The 23,124-nt window shown below is 43.9% G+C and overlaps 1 protein-coding gene across 1 annotated transcript; it reads right to left on the minus strand.

Moving 5' to 3' along the window:
* Positions 1-7,928: 7,928 nt before the first annotated feature.
* P3H4 (prolyl 3-hydroxylase family member 4 (inactive)) lies at positions 7,929-22,165 on the minus strand. Its single transcript, XM_072646453.1, has 8 exons — positions 21,616-22,165; positions 19,710-19,859; positions 19,359-19,530; positions 17,288-17,416; positions 16,583-16,728; positions 15,412-15,495; positions 8,992-9,136; positions 7,929-8,509 (listed from the first exon to the last, which is right to left on the minus strand). Exons 1-8 carry the CDS (start codon positions 22,084-22,086, stop codon positions 8,493-8,495), a joined length of 1,314 nt encoding a protein of 437 aa, XP_072502554.1. The 5' UTR covers positions 22,087-22,165; the 3' UTR covers positions 7,929-8,492.
* Between the last annotated feature and the right edge of the window lie 959 nt (positions 22,166-23,124).

Consider the following 23,124-nt stretch of genomic DNA (forward strand, 5'->3'; position numbering starts at 1 on the left):
AGGGGAATGACTTGAGGCAAGGAGACCAATTAGAAGGCTGTTGCAATAGTCCAGGTAAAAGGTGATGAGAGTCTGAACTATAGCTGCTAGACGTGAATGGAGAGAAGGGAACCAATTTGAGACATATTATGATGGTAAAATGAACAAGACTTGGCAACTGATTGGGGTCTGAAATGTGAGGGAGAGAGAAGAATGGAGAATGATTTTAAAGTTGTGAATCTGAGTAATCAAAAGAATAATGATACCGTCAATAGAAAGAAGGAAGTTAGGCAAAGGGAAGAATTTGGGTAGAAAAAAATAATGATTTCTCTTTGGGGCTTAGGTCAAATAAGAAAAAGAGAAAATAAGTGTTGGGGGACAAAAAGAGATGAGAAGGAGGTGATTAAGGAGATATGTATTTGCCCCCTACCTCAATTTCCCTACCTGAGTAATGGGAATTAGAAGCCATCCCCACTCCTCAGGGCTGCTTGTGGATCAGAGAAGATAAGATATGAGACCAAGGCGCCAGCTGTAATCTAGGCAAGGCAGTGATTATGGGGTGACTTAACCAGCAAGAAGAGCCAGGGGTTCATGTTGGGGATGGGGTCAGTGCCCAGATTTTCCCTGGCTCCCAAGACACACCAATCCCTGTGCCATCAAGGAGCCTGATCACTGGGTAGGGTGAGGCTGTCTAAGATGGATGGCTAATGGGAACCTGGTCCTGTGGGTCCATCCCCATCCCTTTTCTGGGCCTCAGGTTTCTATGTTCTCAAAATGGGGCAATCACCTCTTCCCTGGCCCTCAGGGGCTTTCTGGGAGTGTTGATGAGATCATTCCTATTCCATTTCTCCAGGGAAGAATGGCTATGAAAGGAGTAGGAGGTTGGTACAGTGGAGAGCTGCATAAAAGGAAAGAGACCCAGTTAGCTTGGACCCTAGATCCGCCCCAGATGGAATCATAGATTTTAGAATTATTTGATAGGAACCTCAGTGACCTAGTCCAATTCACACTCAATAGGAATCCTCACTTTAACATACCCAACAAGTAGTCAACTGGCCTCCCAGAAGAGGAAACCCAGCACCTCTCAAGGCAGCCTTTTCCACTTTTGACAGCGCAAATTGTTAGGCAGTCAGATATCAGTGGGAATCAGCATTGGCCTCTTTGCCACTTCTACCCATGGCTCCTGGTTCTGCCAAATAGAACAAATTTAATCTCTCTTCCACAGGACATTTCTTCAAATACTTAAATATAACTATCATTTTTCCCAAGTGTCTTCTGAGGCTAAAAATAACCAGTTGCTTTGATCCATCTTCATATGACCATGAACTCAAGACCCCTTTATACCATCCTTATTCTTGTCTTCTAGACACTCCAGACTGGTCATGCTGTGGTTAGAGGGCTGGACCTGGAGTCAAGAAGATCTGAGTTCAAGTCTTGCCCCATAGACTTACTAGTTGTACAACTCTGAAGAAGCTACTTAACCTGTTTGCCTCAGTTTCCTTATGTGTAAAATTGGGATAATAATAGCACCTATCTTCCCAGGGCTGTTGTAAGGATAAAATGAGATCATATTTACTTATTTTTCTTTTGGCGGCAATTGGGGTCAAGTGACTTGCCCAGGGTCACACAGGGAGGCTGGATTTGAGCTCAGGTCCTCCTGATTTCAGAGCCAGTGTGCTATCAACTCTGCCACCTAGCTGCCCCTATGAGATCATGTTTAGAAAGTGTTTTATAAGGACTAGCTAATGTTATTCTTAACAATGCCTCTCATATTGTAACATTCAAAACTGAATATAATAGTTTAGAGAAGGTCTGATCAGGGCAAAGTACAATGAGATTATCACCTCCCTATTCCTGGAAACTGTGCCTCTTAAAACAGCCTATCACATTCAAATTAAACTTGCTTTCTACTAATAACTCTAGTTCTTTTTCAGACCAACTCTACTCTCTAATCATGTCTAATCTACCACAATCTCCATTTCCCTGGGTAAAGACAGGAGACACCATGAGAAGGGTAGGGAAGGATACCACCACCACCACCATCATTTCCCCTCCATCCCTAATAGAGATAGCCCAACAGCTGAACCTGAGACTCTTGGGAATGGCCACACCAATCAGTCCATGCCCTCAGCCATCATCCTGGGAAGCATCCTGGGAAGTAACCCCTGCAGAGATGCAGCCTGACAACTGCTGCTGCAAACTGTTTTGAGAGGCCATTGGGGTGAAGTGACTTGCCCAGGGTCACACAGCTAGTAAGTGTCTGAGGCAGGATTTGAATTGAGGTCCTCCTGGTTGTAGGGCTGGTGCTCTATCTACTATATCGCCTAGTTGCCACAACCCCATTTATTGAAGACCAGAAAGGAAAGTTCTTATCACCACTCTTTGGCACTGTCAAATGGTCCAACATCAGAAAAGGATATGATTTTATCAGTGAAAATGACCTTAAAGAAGAGGCTTATCATCTGCTTTGTTACTGCACCCTAAGGACAATGAGACTTTTTCATCTGACTGACATTCTTCATGTGTTGTCTTCTCCATTCAAATGTGAGTTCCTCGAGAGCAGAGACTACCTTACTTTCCTGTTTGTACCCCCCTATTAAGTGCTTAATAAATGCTTCATTCATTCATTCTTTCATTCATTCATTTAAGTCTATCTTAAACTTGAGAGGTTGATTTTTTTGTACCCAAGTGTAAAACTTTACATTTATCCCTACTGAATATTATCTTACTAGATTCAGCCCAGTGTTCTTGGGCTGTTTAGATCCTTTTGGATTCCAACTTTGTCACCTGTCTATCCCTCCCAGTTTTTTGGCATACGCAAATTTAATTTGATTTCCAAGTTATCTAAACCAGGAAGTGAAGTCTGGCTCACTGGACAATAGTTTGCAGACTTCCTTTTTTTGAAAATCAGGATATCTATCCTTCTTTAAGATAAGGAGGAAGAGGAAAAGGAGGAATAAGAAGAGGAGAAGGAGAAGAAGAAATAGAAGATGCAAGCCTTTATATAGCACATTATAAAAGTGATTTCATTTTATCCTTGGAACAACCCTAGGAGGTAGGTACTATTATGACTTCCATTTTACACATAAGGAAACTGACACAGAGTTTAAGTGACTTGCTCAGGGTTATACAACCAGTCCTTTCAGTATCCTGGGATGATTGTTCTTCTGTCCCACATGACTCAAAATCATCAAGGGCAGCTGAATGTTTTCTTATTATCTCTTGTTATTCAGGGTATCAATTCCCTCTCAGTCATCTCTGTTGTGATTTCTATTTACTTTGGCAGAGGAAGCTCTGGCTTCTCTCTCCTGTCAGTTATCAGCATCCCATCCACCCTAAGCAAAGGTCTTTCCCCTCTATAATCCTCGTTTTTTCCTTCTACAGCCTAAAAAAAACTAAAAACCTTTTGTTGTCCTGAGGTTCCTTTACCAGCCTCTACTCATTCTAAACTTCAGTATTCCTGGTGCTATTTTTTACTAGACTGAGACACACTCAGATTTATCTGTGAACTGATCTTTTTTTCATATTCCATCTCTTTTTGCTAAAAATGTAGTCAATTGGTGGAGTTCCTCATGTGTCCACATCAGTCTTTGCAGATAAATCTCATTTTTCTTCCTCACTGGAACTGTTTCCTTTGGCGTTTTCAGAATTCCATTCGTGAGCATCTCCCATCCCACTCCTCTTATAGCATGTTGAACTGCTGGGACCCTAGCCATCTTTCCCCTGAACTCTTTGAAATCTGCTTTCCTAAAATCTAGAATACGTATGACTATTGCCTGGATTTTGTCTCCTCGATCACAAACTCTACAAGGCCATGGTCACTTTCCCCAGGGTTCCCCTCATTCCCAACCCAGGAATCAGTTTCTCCTGGTTAGTAAAAATCAAATCCAGAATAAAATTTCCCTTTGTTGGTTACTCCATTGCCACCTCTGGAAGGATCACTCGGAAAGGTTGTTATTTCCTGCTCTACCAATAATCTCTTCACCAAAGACCAGGATATCTTCCCCCAAGCTAGGCCACACTCCCACAATGCCAGTTTGCTGGCCACTGGAAAGAAGCAACTACTGAAACTCTCCCCTACCTTGTTCCTGGGGCACATGTCCCAATGCCCTGGGGGCAGAAGGAGTCTCTAACTTGCTAGCCTTGGAAAGGACTGAAATCCGATTTGCAAAAAAAATTAAGCAAGATTGTTTTCAATGTCCCTTCCAGCCCTAAAAGCTGCTTCCCTATCAGAAATAATAATAAAAAATAGTAATAATAGCTAGCATTTGTATAGCACTTTAAAGTTTACAAAGTACTTCTCAAATATTATTTCATCTAACTCTTCACAAGTCCATCTTACAAAGGAGGAAATTGAGGCAAGTAGGGGTAAAGTGACTTGCCCAGGGTCATAGAACTAGGAAGTGAGGAAGAATTTGAACTCAGGTCTTCCTGACTCCAAGTCCAGGGCTCTATCCACTGTGCCATCTAGACAGAAATCATTCTGATTAAAAACAGAAGAACAGAATACCCCACAAAGGGTTCCACTGAGAGGTTTTGGTCACATAATCAGGGTTTTAAACCTAGAAGAGCCTAGTTTCCCTTTGTTATTCAGACTCTCTATGACTTTTCAATCCCTCTCTCTAAGAGCCCTTTGATAGTAAAAAAATTATTGTCTAGCCCAGGGTCCTTGTGTAGGAGGGCAGAGGAAGCAGCAAGGGGTTGAGGTCCCTCCTCCCCTGGTTTCCTTCCTTCCTTCCTAAATTCCTTGCCTCTGGCTGCAAAGGGGACTTTGTCTCTACATCCTGTCAGTCCACCTGGTATCCTCTCTCAGGCCCTGGCTCTTCCCCAGAAGAAAACCCAGCATCCCAGATGGTGACATAAACTGAAAGGAAACTCCTTGCTCTCTCCCCCTCCTTCACCACTCCCTACCCCACGGGAACTCTCTCTTGTTCTAGCAGATCCCCTGTGGGTTGGTCTCCAGTTACTTTTGAATCATCTCTCTGGCTTTCCCTTCATGCTACAGGTGGACAAATTGAGGACCTGAAAGATAGGTGGAAGTATCCTAGGGGTTGGGTAAAGAAAGATGTGGCAAAGAATGGGGGTGGGGGAGAGAAGCAGGGAGGAATGAATAGGGTGAGAAAGTCCAGGGCTGGGCAAGGTTGGGAGACAGACTGGGAGCCACCCCGAGGGCCCACGCTGGGACGGGACTCCGTCTCACCGGTTTGGGGAGCTGGCTAAGTAATGGAGAGACTGAGGCGTCAGTGAGAGGGTAGGAGGGACTGGCTCCCCTGGAATGGGAGATGAGTAAGGCAGAAAATAGAGTTTGGGGTAATGTCTCCCCGCATGAGCATGGCAACCCCCCTTTCTCCCCTACTCCCCACACCAGCCAGTTTTCACTGTCCACTGTGCGAGGGACTGATAGAAGTGGGGGAGAGTTTAGGAGAGAAAAAGATCACCAGCTCCTAGTGCTCCCCTCCCCAAAAAGAAATGAAGCATACAAACAGAATCACAGAATTTTAGAACTGAAAGACACTTCAGTGACCACCTCGTGCAGTCCGTATCTGACTCCACCCTCCCCGCCCCCCAAGAAGTGATCCAGCAGCCTTTGTTTGAAGACTGCTGATAAGGAAGAATCCCTCCCCTTCTGGGGCCAGCCCATTCCACTTTCTGACAATTCTTTGGACGGTTTCCAGACATCAGTTCTACATTGGCTTCTTTGTAGCTTCCACCCATTATTGTGGTTCTGCCCACTGAGGACAAATAGGGCATGACTGATCTTCAAATAACCACTCTCCTCCTCCCCCAGTCTTTTTTTGGGGGGAAGGGGAGAGCTAAACTCGGCTGTCATCCTCTGGACATTCTCCAGTTGATGGATATCTCTTAAACGGTGACGCCCAAAATTGAACTGAACTTACATGTGGCTGGGCCAAGGCAGAGGCCACAGGGACCATTGCCTCATTATTCCTGAAAGCTGTGTCTTTCTACATGTACTCACAGCCCCAAGTATGTAGCCACCCATTCCCATACAGGATCCATAGACAGATGTAGATATAGTCACGTAAGCAACTATTCATGGGCACACCTGCACACACACACACAAATACATACACCTGTGAACGAAACCATCAAGGCAAATATATAGATCCATACACACTCTTGGATACTTCACAAGACATAAACAGTAACATGGAACACACTCACGGACAAGGACACAAAGAAACACACACACTCAGATGTTAGGATGCAGCTGAGCAGCACAGTGGATCAGAAAGACCTGGGTTTGAATCCTACAGTTTTCTCTACTGCAGAACGAGAATAACAACACCCACCTGGCACAGTAGTTGTGAGGCTCAAATATAATAACATGTGTAAAGCTCTTTGCAAACCTTAAAGGATCATATATAAACGTGCCATGAAGGCTCCTCCCTTGCTGGTCTCAGTATTTCCTCTTGGGAACAGAGGGAAAAGCTGTCTGGAAAAGGGGACGATAGCCCTTAGACTTGGAGGAGGTGGGGCAGGGGCTGTGGCTTCACCTTCCTTAGGACTGCAATGAAGAAATGCCATAAAGATGAAACCTAAAACTCTTTCACCAAGTGACCCACCTACAAGAAGGCGCTGCCCTGCTCTGGTAAAAGGGATGGACATCATCACCTGGGTTAGCCAGCCTTTGACTAAGTCTCTGACTCCTTCCCTCCCCACCACGCTGAATCAGAATCACCCTCAGCTCCAGGGCCTTGGAGGAGCAGGGTGGAGCTGGGTGGAGGGCTGAGGGCTCCCCGTTCCAGAAACGAAGAAGCCAAGAATTGATGACTTTGTTCAGGTCACCTGGCAGCCAGGCTGGGGACACTGAGGCACCATGAGAACTCAGCCACTCCGATTTTGATTCCATTTTCTAAGACTAAGAAGGAGAAGTAGCCTTTGTCCTTCCTCTCCTCTCTTTTTTTGCGAGTGGGCAGCATGTGAATTAGATACAACAAATATTTGCCTGGTTATCTGCCCCAAGACAAATAAATTTTCCCTAACTTTTCCTTTTTTTTTTAAGATAGAATTTTTTATCTTACCCAGGCTGGAAGCACAGCAGCCACTCATGGGCCTAATACCATTGTTTAAGAACATGATAGCCTGCACCTTGGGGACCCAGGCGGCCCTCCACTCCCAGGGGTTTACCATATTGGTGCAAGACTTATTGCAGATACCCAGTTGCCTTTAGCCCACCCGCAGCTCAGACCTCCTAAGTTCAAGTCATCCACCAGCCTCAGTCTCATGGGAGCAAGGATTGCCAGGGTGCATCACCGCACCCAGTTTCACTACCTGTTCTAGGTTGCCTCGTTGGTTTCTCCACAGTCACAGCTGTACTGTGAAGCTGGTCTTCCACACACAATCCCCAAAGACTCTCCTATTGTACACAGTAGGACTTGACATGTCCATGTTGGAGGCTCCCTCTGCTGGCTAGTTGGGGAGAGACAATCCCTGGAGGTGGGGGCTCTAGGCAAAATAGCTGGGGAGATGGAGTTTGGGGGAGGTGAGTCATGAATTTGGGCTCTAGCCACCAGCCTCCACCCTCGCTCCTATCCATCATTCCTCCTTCTACTCTCTTTTTCCATCTTGAGGCTGAAGCAGAATTAGGACGGGGGGACAGGTCCTAATTTTCTCCCTGTGGCTCCTCTTCCCCTGCTCCCATCCCAAGGACGAGACATGGCCCTTGGACCTCTTGGCTCTCTCCCACTGTCTTCATTCAGAGGGCTGGGATTCTGCAAGGTAGGGCTTGGGCAGGAGCTATTTCCAAATTCTGGCTATACTGTTTCAAAACCAGACACTCTCAAATCAGTCCCCACCTCAAGATGAGTAACACCACACCCCCATCCCCAAGACTGGACAAGAAGAAATAGACACTTCCTTGGGAATTTATACCAGCCTATTTGCACCAATCCTGCTCCTCATAGGACATAGACTGTCAGTCCAGGAAGGACCAATCCAACACCTTTACTCTTCAGATAAGGAAACTGAGTTCCAGAGATAGGAAATAACTGTCTAAAATCCACTGAGCTGATTAGTGGCACAGCCAGGACTTGAACTCAGGTCTCTCAACTTTTATTCCAATGCTCTTTTCTACTACAGGAGGCTGTTCCTCGCATCTCCAACATTTGCCAAAGTCCAGTCTAAGGCAGCATCCAAGGGTTGCAACTGCTTCCATCCAAAGTTTCACTGCTAAGAACCTCGGGTTCCTGAGTCCAGGGATTTGGGGAAGCCAAGAGGCCAAACAGAGTAGGGAAGTTCTTTCCCTTCCCCCTTGGACAATTCTACGAGTGACCCTGGCTCCGTAGGAACTAGAAGGAAAAGAGATGAAGAATGCAGAATTGAAGACCTGGAGAGGTGGAGACCCTGAGGTATGGGGGTGGGGAGGGGGAGGAGTCATGCCAGTTCTGTTCCTCGTGAATTTTTAATAAATACTTGTTGCAGCTGCTGCTTCCTTGGAGGTAGGAGGGCCTGATCATCCCAACATTTTGGAGTGCTCCCCAGGGGGTGCCATCTCATGCTTGCTCAGGTTCTGGACCGAAAGAAGAAAACATCAGGGTTAGTCTTCCCCACTCCTGAAAGCCCCAACTAATGCCCCCACATCAGGATTAGTTTCAAAGTACAGTCCAGGAAAGCAGAAACGAGGCAGGCATAGAATAATGAGTAAACATTTGGTGAAACGATCATCTCAATTGTTCTGTCTATAAGCACAATCTTCTCCCCAAACCAGACAAGAGATTTTCTCACACTAGACACTCTCCAGGGAGGCAGCTGTCTTGTCCCCACCCTCACCTCCACTCCCCTCTTCCTATCCCACTGAGTTCCACCCACTTCTTTTGGGAAGTTCTTTGTAGTATCTAATCTCTATTACACACACACACACACACACACACATACACACACACACACACACATATACACACACATGTATACACACACCTCATGAAAATCCAGATCCCATCCCAACCTACCCATCTCCCTCACACAGACCCCAACCCTCTCCCAGGCACTGACCAGCTTCTGCGTCATCACCCTTGGCACTGGGCTCTTGCCACCAATCTGCATAGATGCCTTCCTCATAGTCACCATCTCCTTCAAACTCTGTATCTGATGGTGGTGGTTCTGCCTCCAGTGGCAGTTCTGACTCCTCTAGTTCCATCTACACTGACCCCCAGGTAAAAGGAAGGTGAAAAAGAAAGAAGAATGGTTATGTCTATATGACTTGGCCTTTTGCCCAAATCTCTACCCAGTCAAAGGGACTCAGGGTAGCATCATTCCCCCCACATAGCGTCACAGACCTTGGAACTGGAAGGGACCTTCGAATCTAACCACCCAATTTTACAGATGAGGAAACTAAAATCCAAAGACATGAAATGAGTCAAAGTCACAAATAGCAAAGACAAAATTCAATCTGTGTTATAGCAGGGGTTTGCTAGAGCCAGATCTGTCTCCCCCTCCCCCCATTTAACAGTACTTTATTTTTTCCAGTTACATGTAAAGATAGTTTTCAACATTCACTTTTATAAGATTTTGAGTTCCAATTTTTTTTTCTCCCTCCTCCCCAAGATGGCAGGGAATGTGAAAGACCATACATGTACATACATTTTAAACATATTTCCAAATTAGTCATGTTGTGAAAGAAGAATCAGAACAAAAGGGAAATACCATGAAAAAAGGGGGAAAAAGAGAGAAAATAGTATGCTTCAATCTGCATTCAGACTCCATAGTTCTTTCTCTGGATGTGGATAGTCTTTTGGAACTGTCTGGGATCATCGTATGAGCCAGATCTATCTGGAGAGGTGATTGTTAAATTTTCAGCATGAGCAAACACTATAAATCAAAATTTATCATTTTATTGATTGTCTAGACTTAAGAAAGGGATGAAGAAGATGGTAATAAAACAGATTAAATTTAGAAGCATGTTGCACCTACATTTTAGAGAATCAGTTGTTAAACATTTACCAACACATCACTAGATATGGCATCAAGTCCCATGTCCTTTTCTCTACAACATATCACCTCTTTACTACCACTACATCACCCAGTTCCTTCTCAGCCCAAGAATCCGGGGACAGGAGTAGCTTAATGGTGGATACATCTGGTATGATTCAAGAAAAGTTCCTAACTCAATCCAAACCAACAATCATTAAACATCTATTATGCTCAAAGCACTGGTCAAGTGCCAGAAATACAAGAAAGAAAACAAAAAACAATACCTACCTTCAAGGAGCTTACATTTTATCTTTGGAGACATCAATAAGCAAACATATAGGTATATGCATGATAATTCGAGGGAGGTAGCAAGCACCAGCAATTAAGGGGACCTGGAAAGACTTCCCTTAGGAAATAGCACATAAACTGAGGGAGCTAAAGAGTTAAGAAGCTGAGAGATAAGGGAGAGATAATTCTGGGTTCTGAGAGAGGACTAAGAGTTGAGTTTTGAGGAGGAGCAAGTAAGCCAATTTGACCAAAATTTGAGTTAGTAAAAGTGCAATAAGGGGGCAAAAGTAGGCTGGAATCAGATGATGAAGGGGCACGTGTAACCTAGAAAAGAAGAGGCGGGGCATGAAAGTTATCTTTCGTACAGAAAGAGTTCCCTTCTCTGAAACAAAGAAACTGGATATCTAGCTGGGCCAGTCTTCTCTCCCAGAAGTTTCCTCCAGGTGGGTTGCCCTCATATCCTTCAACAAGAGGCTATGAATGTCCAGTGTCAGAGTATCTGTGTAGTAGGGGAAAGGGGCGGGAGGAACCAAACAGGGAAAAGGAGAACCAGAGACAAGTGACTATGAATACAAGAATAAGGCTGAAAGACCAGAAGTCTAAAGGAGAAAGGTTAATTAATTAGACTTTTAGTACAGTGTTATGAAGAGACATTACAGAGGTACAAGCAGTTTGGGTTCAAGTTATAAATCTGATATCCTAGCCCTGGGACTTTGGGTAAGTCACTCTTAGTGCTCTAGACAATTCCTAAAATTGTAAATTGCAGCTAATTTGAGGAAGCAGTGAGGAGCAAGCACAGACATTTAAGGGGACCTGGAAAAACTTTCCTTAGGAGATAGCACATAAACTGAGGGAACTAGGGAGTTAAGAGCCAGAGAGATAAGGCAGAGAGACAATGCCACCCTTCTTTGGAAGAGGGAATTTCCTTATTGGGTATTTCCTAATACTAATGAAATAAAAGGTCTGCTTCTTATATCCCACGTCAAAGAAGGATTAGATGTGTTCTGTTTGGCCTCAGAGAACAAAACTAGGAGTATGCAATGGAAGCTGTAAAGAGAAGAATTTATGAAAAGTTTCCTAATAATTAGAACTGTCCCAGAGTAGAACAGGCTGCTCCAGAGGTGGTGACTTCCTCCTGGGAGAGAGACAGAGGAGTGTTAAAAGCAGATGTCCAGTAGGTAGGCAGAGAGCCAGATGGGAATGGTGTTACAAAAACCCAGGGAGGAAAGTGTATGTGGAAGAAAAAAGGCATCTCAGTATCAAATGCCTAGAGGGTTTGAGAAGGATAAGAAATCAGAAAAAGCCATCAGGTTTAGCACTTAACCTTGGTAGCAATCACATGATTGGCAAAATGACGGAGAAGTTGTTTTCCACAAACCTCTGCCATTCAAAAACCTCATAAAAAAGGAATTATGGATTTAGAGTAAGCACAGCTGAATCCCAAAGGCAAAAAGACAGAGGAAAAAACAAAAACCAAAACCATGAAATAATATTAGAATTTGAAGACTTAGAGTTTCTACTGGGTATCCCCATTGCTCCAACCCATTTCATTCACAGGGTTCAGACAGCACAGGCAATCTTATAGGCTTGTGTTTCAGCAGTGGGGGTCCCTCCCAGGACCTCCACAGCAGTGACTCAACCTGAACAACTCCACTCATTCTCATCCTACAAGAGGGAGCAGACACTCATTCTCTGCCATACAAAGGAAAACAAGAGCAAACGGGAGGAAGTAAAAAATGTGGGTGTTGCTACTTTGCAGCACAACCAACTAGAGGAGAAAGAGCTGCCCTTCTGAAGGGAAGGGACTGGAAACCTAAGTGGTCCAGTCCTCTCCCAGGAGTTTTCTTCAGGTGGGGCCTGGGTTGCACTCATATCCTTCAAGAAGAGGCTATGAATGTCCAGTATGTGTGTAGTAGAGAAAGGGGGGGAACCAGAAAGTGAAGGGGAACACCAGACACAAGTGATGACTGTTAATACAAAAGTAAGACTGAAAAACCAGGAGTCTAAAAAAGAAAGGCTAATTAAAAATGTAGCTCACAAGCATATTAAACTAACAGAGAGGCACATGAAGATAGAAAGAAAAATGAGTAAAAACTCAGAGAACAAAAAACAGTGAAAAACAACTATATTCTGAAGGAATATGAACCAAAATAATCATTGAAAAAGAGAATCCGGTGAAATTACTAGAGAACATCAAGGAATAACAAGATATTTCATAATGGTCCCCCAAAAAAGTAAGATTGTTAAAAGAAGATATTGGAAGTTGGGTTGAAAAACAGAGTGCTGAACTTAGCAGACAACATTCTCTCCAAAGAAGAGACTCTGAAAGAGAAAGTGATGGATTTGTAAAGCAAAAATAATCATAGAAACAAAAAAAATTACTTAAGAGATGACAGGAAAAAAAACAATACCAAAAAGAGGGAAAACAATCATAACTTCAAATAAAAATGGATCAAACAATCCAATAAAATGACAGTGTCAGAATGGATTTTTTAAAACCCCAACAATTTGCTGTATACAAGAAATACACATAAAAATAAAGACACAGAACAGAATGAAAAAGAAATTATTTATATAGAGAGCCTATATCAGATTGTGTGCTGTCTTGGGGGGGTGTAGGAGGAGGGGGGAAATTTGGAACTCAAAACTTATGGAACTGAACATTGTAAACTAAAAATAAATAAAAATTTTTTAAAAAGAAATTATTGGTAATCTTGGAGAATTTCACTTAAGTGGTGAGGTTGGAATTCTAATTGCTAAGGGTTAAGGAGCTGGAGGAAAGGAAAATAAAGTATAGTGAGACAGAAGAACCTCATAATTCTGTAACATAGAGAAAAAACATTTTGGGCAATGACAAAATGAGCAGCATGACCAACTCTGAGTGTGGCTGAGGTGGACTGAAGGCACAGGTCATGAAAATGAAAAGAACTGATAAACTGGGAATCCAAGGCATTTGAACGGACATCAATATGTATATGGAATATATATTGAAGTCACCAAATATACAAGCAAGGGTTGGGGTAAAGAGGAAGACTGTCAGGTCTTGAATTCCTTAAGAAAAGAAGGAGAATGACCTGGGGATTATTAGATAATGGGCACTTGGGTCTTGAAAGGGTGATATCTCTAGACAGAATTGCCTACTTCTCCACCTGCTCCCTGGGAGGGAGAAAAGGGAAGGGCCATGAGAGAACGTACATCCAAACAGTACTGGAAAGGAAGGCTAGGGACATAGTGTCTTCTGGGGTAGTCGGGTTTCTGTGAATTTAAGAAACTTGAAAGAGTGAGAGAAGGTCTAAGATGAAAAGTACAACAAAAGAAGAGGTCAGAGGGGCTAGGGAAGTAGCAAGGTTGAGGTGAATGAAGATGAGAGATGAGGGAGCAGTAAGGGGGAAGAAGATTTCTGTCTAAGCAATTGTAGACCACAAATCACTAGGATTAGGAAAGAGTTAGGAGTTTGCTTGCTGTTCGGATAAACTACCATTTGACCAGGACTCCCTTCCTCAAGGCTCCTGGGATGATGAAGTATGGCAAAAGGACCTCCAAAAGCACTCCCACAGAGACTTGAAACCCCAACATCATCAATAAAGAAGCCCCACTTCTTGAGATCAAGCATGGTCCTTGTCCTGTAAAGGCTTTTCTTTCAACTATACATTTTTCTTCAAGGACTAATATCTTAAGTCTTACTCTCTCAGAGAAACATGAGAAGACTTGTCTGAACTGATGCAGAGTAAAGGAAGCAGAAACAGGAGAACAATTTATACTCTTCCAACAATATTATAAAGATAAGCAGCTTGTGGAAGACTTCAGATTTCTGATTAAGGCAATGACCAACCACAATTCCAGAGAACTCATAATGAAGCATGCTACCTTCCTCCAAACAGAGAGGTGATAGAATTAGGGTGCAAAATGAGACATATATTTTTTGAATATGATGTCTATGGAAATTTGTCTTTCTTAACTCTACATATTTCTTAAAAGTTCTTTCCCCACTTGGTGAGGTGAGAAGGAAGTAAGAGGGAGAAAACATTCATTTTTTGTTCATTAAAAATTAATTTAATTAAAAAATGTTAAGTCCAAATGAATAAATTTGTCAGGTCACTTGTGGAAAATAGTTTCCCAGGCTGCTCTTCTCTTAAACAAAGTAATCTAGTACCACATGAAAACAAAGGGTGTCTGAAAAGGCAGAGAGGATGGGGTATGGGGAGAAGCTGCAAGCAGGTTTGTAGAGGAAGGAGTGTACAAAAGTGATTTTGCCTAGTACAGGGGAAGTAGCAACAACACATTTATATAGCTTACAAAGCACCTTTCTCATAAGAACCCTGTGATTTAGGTTGGTAGAGGAAGATACAGGAAAAGTCAGAGAGAGTGAGTGACTTGCCTATGGCTGACGGGTCACTTATTGAAGCTGCGATTCAAAACCCAGTCACCTGCCCTACACCACATCATGTGATGCTGTCTCACAAATTGTGACGTGTAAAAAGTTCAAGAGACAAAACTTCTAAGTAATTAACCATTTTATTAATCATGCTAGCAATTGTTAATAAAAGGGGTCAGTGGCACTCTCAAATGCCAAAGACCCGCTCAGGGAACCCACTCAATACTTATATGCCCTTGAAAGAATGGAAGTTCCTGAGAGTGGCAATCGACTTTGATTGGCTAACAAATAATGAGAAAATGAATATTGTAATGAGAAGTGGACCTATTCTAATGGCAGCTGAAGGATGTGACTTTGATTGTCATTTACTTCCAAATCACCCCCAGCTTCGAACAATCTAGACAAAGGATCTATTCCCACCCAAACCTGAGTAGAACACAATGGCTTCCCCATTTGGGTGGGGTCTGAACAAGATTGAGGAGAAAGTTAACCCAATATCTTTATCAGCAATGTCCTATAAATGCTGGCTTGACCTAGTAGAGAATGGTGATCTAAGAAGGGAAAAAAACAACTTAGATCTCCCCAATAATTGGTTATTTAATAATCATGCCTCTCACAAATCCTACGTGAAATGAGGAAATTGGATTAATTGACTTCTAAAGGTGTCTCCCAGCTTTAAATTCTATGATCTTATGTAGTCATTAATACATCTCTTTCTAAAGGCAGTTTCTTCTAAAATGAGGCAGAACTTGTGGACAGTACCCCCATGGAAACACACACACACATACACACACACACAGCTTCATCCACCCAGGCTCAGGAAGAAGCAGAAGACTCACCTCATCATCTGATTGCAAATATAAACGAGCAAAATCTAGCAGCTCCCGGAGTTCTGTGGTCTGGTTATGATAGCGCATCGCTTCCTGGAGTGAGAAAGAAGGAGCATAGATTTACACCTCATTTACACTTGCAACCTCTTTGCAGCTTACTACTGGCAGGATCTGAATATCCTCACTTGCTACCACTTGCTACCTTCTACATGAAGCCCACATTTATTATGTTTCAGGGGGATGTTACCTATTGCTGCCTCATACCAGAGATCATTCTCTTAGAAAGGCAGTGTGGTACATAGGAAAAAGTACTAACTCCAATGTCAGAAATTACTGTTTCAGTCTCATCCTACTCTCCATTTGGGGTTTTCTTGGTAAAAATACTAGAATGGTCTGCCATTTCTTTCTCCAGTTCATTTTACAGATGAGGAAACCGAGGCAAGCAGGGTTAAGTGACTTGGCCAGGGTCACACAGCTAGTAAATGTCTGAGGCCACATTTGAACTAAGATCTTCCTGACTCCAGGCCCAGCACTTTATCCACTAAACCACCTGAGTTCAAATTCCATCTCTGATTTCTACTACAGGGGTGACTGTGGACAAGTCCCTTAACTTCATCTGTAAAATGTAGAGGAGGGAGGGACCAGATGTTCTCTCAAGTCCCTTGACCTATTTAGAGCAAGATGGGGAACTTAGAGGTCATCTGATCCATCCTACTCATCCTACAGAGGAGTAACTGAAGCTCAGAGAGGGGAAATGATTTGCTCCAGGTCATATTACCAGTAAGTAACTAAGGCAGAATCTTAACTTAGTGTTCTCTGACTTCAAAGCTCTCACTTTATCTACTATACCATGGGGAGAGTATGTGAGTCAGATTCTTCTGAGACTTGAGGGTTCAGGAAGGAAGGTAGGAGGCTAATTCTGGGGCCCACATGAGAAGAGGGGGTGGGAAAGAACATTCTTGGCCTCAGCTCTTAGGTACTGTAGGGATGATAAGTGCAAGCAAGTTAGCCTGATCTTGACCTTAGCACAGCTCCTTCACCTCCAGGGTGCCAAGACGCTAAGGCAGCATGGCTCAGACCAAGCAGGGATGGGAGTGAAGGGCGCTGAAGTCAGGATTTGTTCCTTTAAAAAAAAAAAATTTAATCACATAACATGAGAATACTCCTAAGTGGGCCCTACCTCCCGGGGCTGGAAATCCTCCTCCTGCAGCCCCCAACGCTCGCGGTGAAATCGGTAATACACCAAGTTCTGCTGCATTATGCTGTCTGCTGGGTCAAAAAGCATGTAGCTGGCTACACTCCGGGCTGCCTGTCGAACATCATTCACTGGGAAAACAGAGTTGCAAGTAAGGGGAGTCACGCCCACACCCACAGTTGAAAATGATCTTCTCCCTCCTCTCCTTCCTCATTGTTCATCTCTTCCAGGGCAAGATCCTCCAATCCCATCTTTCTTCTCGTTATCTCCCTCCCTTCTTGCTTCCACCTCTTAGGAAATCTCTCTCTGGTTTTCTCCTCACCCAGGGGCAATTTTCGTTTGTTTACCTTCTTCTCACCTCTCATCAGCAATTCTACTCTATCTTCCTGCCCTTGCAAGACTCAGTCTCCCTTCTCTCCCCCTTCTCAGGTTGCCTTAGTCCTCCCCTAAGTGTCCCCCAAACTGTTCCTGTCCCCAAATCCCCTCTGTTCCTGTACCTACCAAAGTCCTTCCCAGTCCTCCCTATGACCTGCTATATATCTCTATGCAGATCCCAATTCCCCATTCTCAAATACTTGCATCTTACTCTTTTCCCGTCCTTCCTCTCTTCTTTGTGGGTCCCAATTCTCCAACGTTATTTGCAACTATCCTTCCCATTTTTTTCCCTCTTTCCCTCATGGAAGGACTTACATTTGTAGTAGGCAAATTGGAGGTAGTGATACATCGTAGCCACGAACTTGTCCACAAAGTAGCCACCCACATTGGGGGTTAAGTTAGCTTCACAGTCCACTTTGCACTGCAGAGATTCTGCAAAACGGTCTAAGGAGTGGAAGGGATGGGGATGGACAAATAAGACAGATACAACATCTAACCTTCCCCAGTCTCAAATTACTCTCATCCTTTGGAATGAAGCAACAAGAGCCCTGGGGAAAGCACTAGAGGCTCAAGGACTCTGAGGGAATTTCAAGGAAACTCAGATGGAATTATGGAGGGTAGCTGAGCAGAACCCAGGCGCCACTTCCTACATTCTCTCGCCCTAGAAAACATTTCATATTATTTTGTATCCAAGTCACCAAAGATATCATTGAATAAATGCATGATGAAGAAAAAAGAGGCTGGTCATGTGGTAAGAGGGAGAAATAATGGGTATTTGTGTTCCATTGATACTTCCAATATTAAGACCATTCATTAAGAGCTCCCCACTCATCTCACATCACTTAGATATCTTCCCCTCATATCTACCTCCTCCTTCATTCTTGTCTCAGACGAAAAGGTGGCCCTTTTTCTTGCTAAGGTCAATCTCTCTACATTCATCCTTGATATCATTCCATCCCATCTTCTCTAGCAGATGGCCCCACTCTCTCTTTTATTATCCATCTCTCCCTATCTACTATCTTCTTCCCCTACAAAAACACCCATGCCTCCCCATCCTTAAAAAAACAAAACAAAAAAAAACCTACTTGTTTCTTCCATCCCTGCCAGCTACTATCCTGTATCTCACCTCTCCTCAGTTAAATGTGAAAAAGCCTTCTATACTAGGTGCTTCCATTTCCTCTCTTCTCACTCATTTCTAAATCCTTTGCCATCTGCTTTCAACCTTACGATTCAACTGAAATTACTCTCAAGTTATCAATGAGCTCTTAATTGCCAAATCTAATAGCCTTTTCTCAATCCCCATATTTCTTGACCTCTCTGCAGCATCTGACACTGTTGATCACCTTATTCTACTCACTAGCCTCTCCTCTCTAGATTTTCATGATACTGTTCTCCTGGTTCCCCTATCTCTGATCCATGTCACGGTTCTCTCACTAAACATAGATGTCCCTAAGTATTCTGTTCTGGGCCCTTTTCTCTTCTCCTTCAATATTATATCAACTGATGACCTCATCAGGTCTCATGGGTTCAGTTTTCATCTCTATCTATGTAGGTAATTCCCAGAGTTATATAGCCAATCCTTATCTCTTCCCTTAGTTCCAGTACTGAATCTCCAGTTGCCTTTTGGAAATCTCTGAGTGACCCATAGGCATCTTAAACTCATTATGTACAAAAATAGAATTCATTCTTTCCCCCAAATCCTTCCCCTCTTCTGAAATATCTTTCATACAGTAGGTAGTCATTGAAGGTTTACTGAACTGAAATCAGGAAACTGAGGTTAGTGAGGAGAATCTCCTGTGGAGATAAGATTTAGCAAGGGTCTAAGATGGGGAAGGGTCCTGCATTGCGGAAGAAAAGAAGGGACAAACGCTGGAGGACATGAGTCCTCATGGCTGGCACACAGTAGGTACTTAATAAATATTTATTGAATGGAATTGCATCTCCATTGGGTAATTTATGTTTTTGTAAATATTCATGCATTTCCCTCAGATTGTCAGATTCACTGGCAGGTAACTGGATAAAATAGTTCCTAATTATTGTTTTAATTTCTTCTTCATTGCTGGTGATTTCACTCTTTTTTATTTTTGACACTGGTAATTTGGTTTTCTTCTTTCTTCTTTTTAATCAAATTAACCAATGGCTTATCTACTTTATTATTTTGTTTCATTTTCATAAAACCAGCTCCTAGATTTATTTGTTAGTTCAATAATTTCCTTAGTTTCAGTCTTATTTATCTCACCTTTGATTTTCAGGATTTCCAATTTGGTGGTCATTTGGGGATTTTTAATTTGATCTTTTTCTAGTTTTGGATTGAATCACAAGGGTGATTCAATGGGGGAAAACCTGAGGACATGCAGAATGATAATATGAGATAGTATCAAGGTACCTGCAATAGCTGGGTAGAAATCCTTGAAGTCTGAGAGCTCATGGGTCCCCTCACAACCAGCCAGGCAATTGGCAAAGACAGTGAGATAGTCAGCAAGAGCTCGCTCCATATCCCCAACACTGCTGCGGAAATCACCACTATTGTAGAGTTTCACAGCCTGGACGAACACTGCCTGAGAATGGAGATATTTGGGGAAGTCAAACCCTAGCCTTCTGACAAACTGTGGAATGGTGTGAGGAGACTCCTCTCCAAGCCCATGTCCCAGTCCTTCCCTTTTTTCCACCAGATTCAGCCATTTTCCATATTCCCTTCCTGTCCTCCCCCTCCCTACTTCCCCCCACAGGCTCCCACCTCATAAGGGTGGGCCTCCAGGTCCGTGAGGTACTCATCCACATCCAGGAGTCCCCGGTAGTAGTTCAGGTACTTGGTAGTCACCTCATGCTTGGGGTTTCTTTGTAGGAAGGTGTAGGCAGCTGCCACTGCTTTCTCTAACTGGTTAGACTAGATAGAAAGGGGAGGTTGAGGGGGTGGGGGAGAGACAGAGCATCAAAATAGAGGAATCACTCAAATTCTTGGAGAAGAATAAGGAAGAAGAAGTTCTTGTAATTCCCTGAATATAAATCTCATCCCAGTCCTTCTGGGCTCTGGAGATGGAGGCTGGGAACACTGGGGGAAAAAATGGTGATGGGATCAGAGTGGGGAAAGGGTGTACTAAAGGCCAAACATAGGGGCTGGAGGGGAAGAAGGTAGGGGAAGAAATCAATCAATTCACACACACACATGTAATAAGCATCTGTTATATGTTAGGTACTATGTTAAGCCCTGGAGATAGAAAGACAAAAGTACAATTATCCCTGCCCTCAAAAGTTTACCCAGAGGTAAGAGGGAAATAACAGGCACACTTATAAATAATAACAAAGTAGCTTATGGGATAAGAAAAGGCCTCATATGGAGGCCTGTAGAGCTCAACTCAGAAGGGAGCTAGTGCGTCTAGAATTGGAGATGAGGAGGAAGTCAATTCCAGGCACAGGGATCAGTCTGGGTAAAAGGCACAGTGAAGCAGGATGGAATGTTGTTTATACCAGGAATAACAAGTAGATCGTTCTGACTGAACCAACAAGGGAAATAAGGTGTAATAAGCCTAGCAAGGTGGCTGAAGGCCAGACCAGGAAGGCTTCTCAATGCCAAACAAAAGAGTTGACATTTTTATTTCAGAGGACATAGGGAGACACTGGGGCTTTTTGAACAAGGGAGATGACAGGATCAGACAAGAAACTTTAGGAATATTACTCTGATTCTTGTGTGAGAGATAGCGCACTCAAGAGGGGAGATCCCTGAAGTAGGGAGAACAGTGCTGTTGTAATAGTACGGGTAAGAGGAAATGAAAGATGAGGGCACATTGGCGAAGACAGAGATGGGAAACGTTGGGAAACAGAGGCAAAGGTTGGGAGGGAAGAGAAACAAGGATAGTCGGATCAATTCAAGAGAGTAGTATGAACTAGGGGATATTAAGGGAAGAGAAGAAAGGGCTGAGAGACACTGGAGGAGGATATGAGTCCTCATGGCTGGCACACAGTAGGCACTTAATAAATGTTTATTGAATGAATTGAATTTATATTGGGTAATTTATATTTTTGTAAATATTCATCCATTTCACTCAGATTGTCAGATTCATTGGCATGTAACTGGGTAAAATAGCTCCTAATTATTGTTTTAATTTCTTCTTCATTGCTGGTGATTTTGCCCTTTTTATTTTTGATACTGGTAATTTGGTTTTCTTCTTTTTAATCAAATTAACCAATGGCTTATCTACTTTACTGGTTTTTTTCCCCATAAAACCAACTCCGAGATTTATTTATTCATTCAATAGTTTTCTTACTTTCAGTCTGATTCATCTCACCTTTGATTTTCAGGATTTCCAATTTGGTGCTCAATTGGATATTTTTAATTTGATCTTTCTCTCGTTTTGAACTGAATCTACATTGGGGGAGAGATGCAGGGATGGTGAAACACTGAGGTATTAGGAGCTGTAGATGGGGAAGCAGAGGGAGAAAGACAGAAGTTGGAGGGATACTGGTGGCAGAGGATTGGGCACTGGCATAGCAAAAAAAAAAAGGGATAAAGACTGGAGAATACTGAGGAAAGACAGGTAGCTGAAGGCCAAAAAACTGAGAAGAACTAGGGATTCTAGTTCGATTCTAGTTCGAGGTGCTGAGAGAGAGCAGGGGCGGAGAGAAGTAGGGAGGAATACCTGTACCTTGAATAGGGCATAATGCAGGTACTGATAAGGCAGCCGACTCTGGAAGTCCTTGAGCAGCTGTCGAGGAGGGTAAGGCACCTGGAAGGCTGGCAGGGTCCTTTTGCACCGCCTCAGGCAGGCTGCCCGTTCTAACACCTGCCCAAAAAACCATAGCTCTCGGCCCCACTCTTCCTCCAGCTCCTCCTTGGTGCCCCAGGCTGGGGAGTGCTCCCCAGAAGGTCTGGTACTGCTACAGTTGGCATGGCAGAAGGCCTCACTGTCCTGAAGTAGCCTGTGCAGCCTCAATGATGCCTCCAGGTAGCGGGCACTCTCCTTCCAGCTCTCGCCCTCATACTGCTCCAGGGCATAGGCATAGGCTGAACCTAAAGGCATTAGGTCCTCAGGGGGGAAGCCCCGAAAACTGTACTTCTCATACTGTGCCCAGACACTGGCCACCAGAAGAAGAAGCAGCCCCCATGCCTGCCCCATGCCCCAAGCCCAAAATCCCACGGGCTCCTTGAGGGCCCTGGCCTCCAGATGCTGAAGAAGGGTTTGGGAGGTGGGGAAAGGGGCGGGGATTTGGGGAACTGGTCAGGGAGGAGCAGAGGGGCAGCTAGCTGGGTCTTAGTGCCTGTCTATCTAAGGAGGGTGGGGGGGTACTAGGGGTACATGAGGGGAAATGGGGAACATACGCAAGAATTTGTCCTTGGGGAGTGAGGGAGTGAGGAAGAAGCAATGGTCTAAGGCCCACCAAATTCCCAGCACTCCCTTCCGATATCTTCAACTCCTCTGTGAGAAGTTAAGTGGCTACAGGCCTGGCTTTCAGGAAGGACCCCCCAGCTCTGGCTCGTCTGCTTGCAGAGGGAGTGGCCCAGGCTATCCACACGTGGAGACCTCCATCTCCTCCACCATCTCCTCCACACTTTACGATCAGGAAACTGAGGGAGAAGACGAATGTCTCTCCGTACATATCATCCAGTTAGCCATACATCCCAGATGCCCAGACTTTCCGGGGGAATATGGTAATACTATTTAATCTTGTGATTTCAGGTCACCCCATTAAATATTTGTAACTCGCTTAGCACAGTGCTTGGCACATAATAGTCGTTTAATCAATGCTTCCCCATCTGTATCCCTGTCTCTGGCCCACCTCCACCAGAGTCTCCAGTATGCTGGAAAGTCTCCAGGGAGAGGAGACACCCCAGGCCATATTCCTATCCCCACCAGATTACATTGCCTCAGGATCCTGGAAACCTGGGAAGTTCTTCCAGCTGTCTAGCCTTAGAGACCCGTGGCTGAGCCGGTAGTGTGATTGATGCTCAGAGGATTTTGCCCACCCTGAGACCCTCTTGGCTTCTGGTGGGAATTCCAGCATGGGTTGGGGGAGTGATTGGAAGGCTGGATCCAGAGAATCAGCTTCAAGATTAGTAGTTTCTTTAAGTGCCAGGGCACATTAAAAAGAGATTCCCACTCCTTCCCACCCCAATTTGGGGAAAGAGGGAGGGACACGTTGGAAGGAGTCATCCA

Source organism: Notamacropus eugenii, chromosome 2 (assembly GCF_028372415.1).
Source record: "Notamacropus eugenii isolate mMacEug1 chromosome 2, mMacEug1.pri_v2, whole genome shotgun sequence".
Lineage (NCBI taxonomy): Eukaryota > Metazoa > Chordata > Mammalia > Diprotodontia > Macropodidae > Notamacropus > Notamacropus eugenii.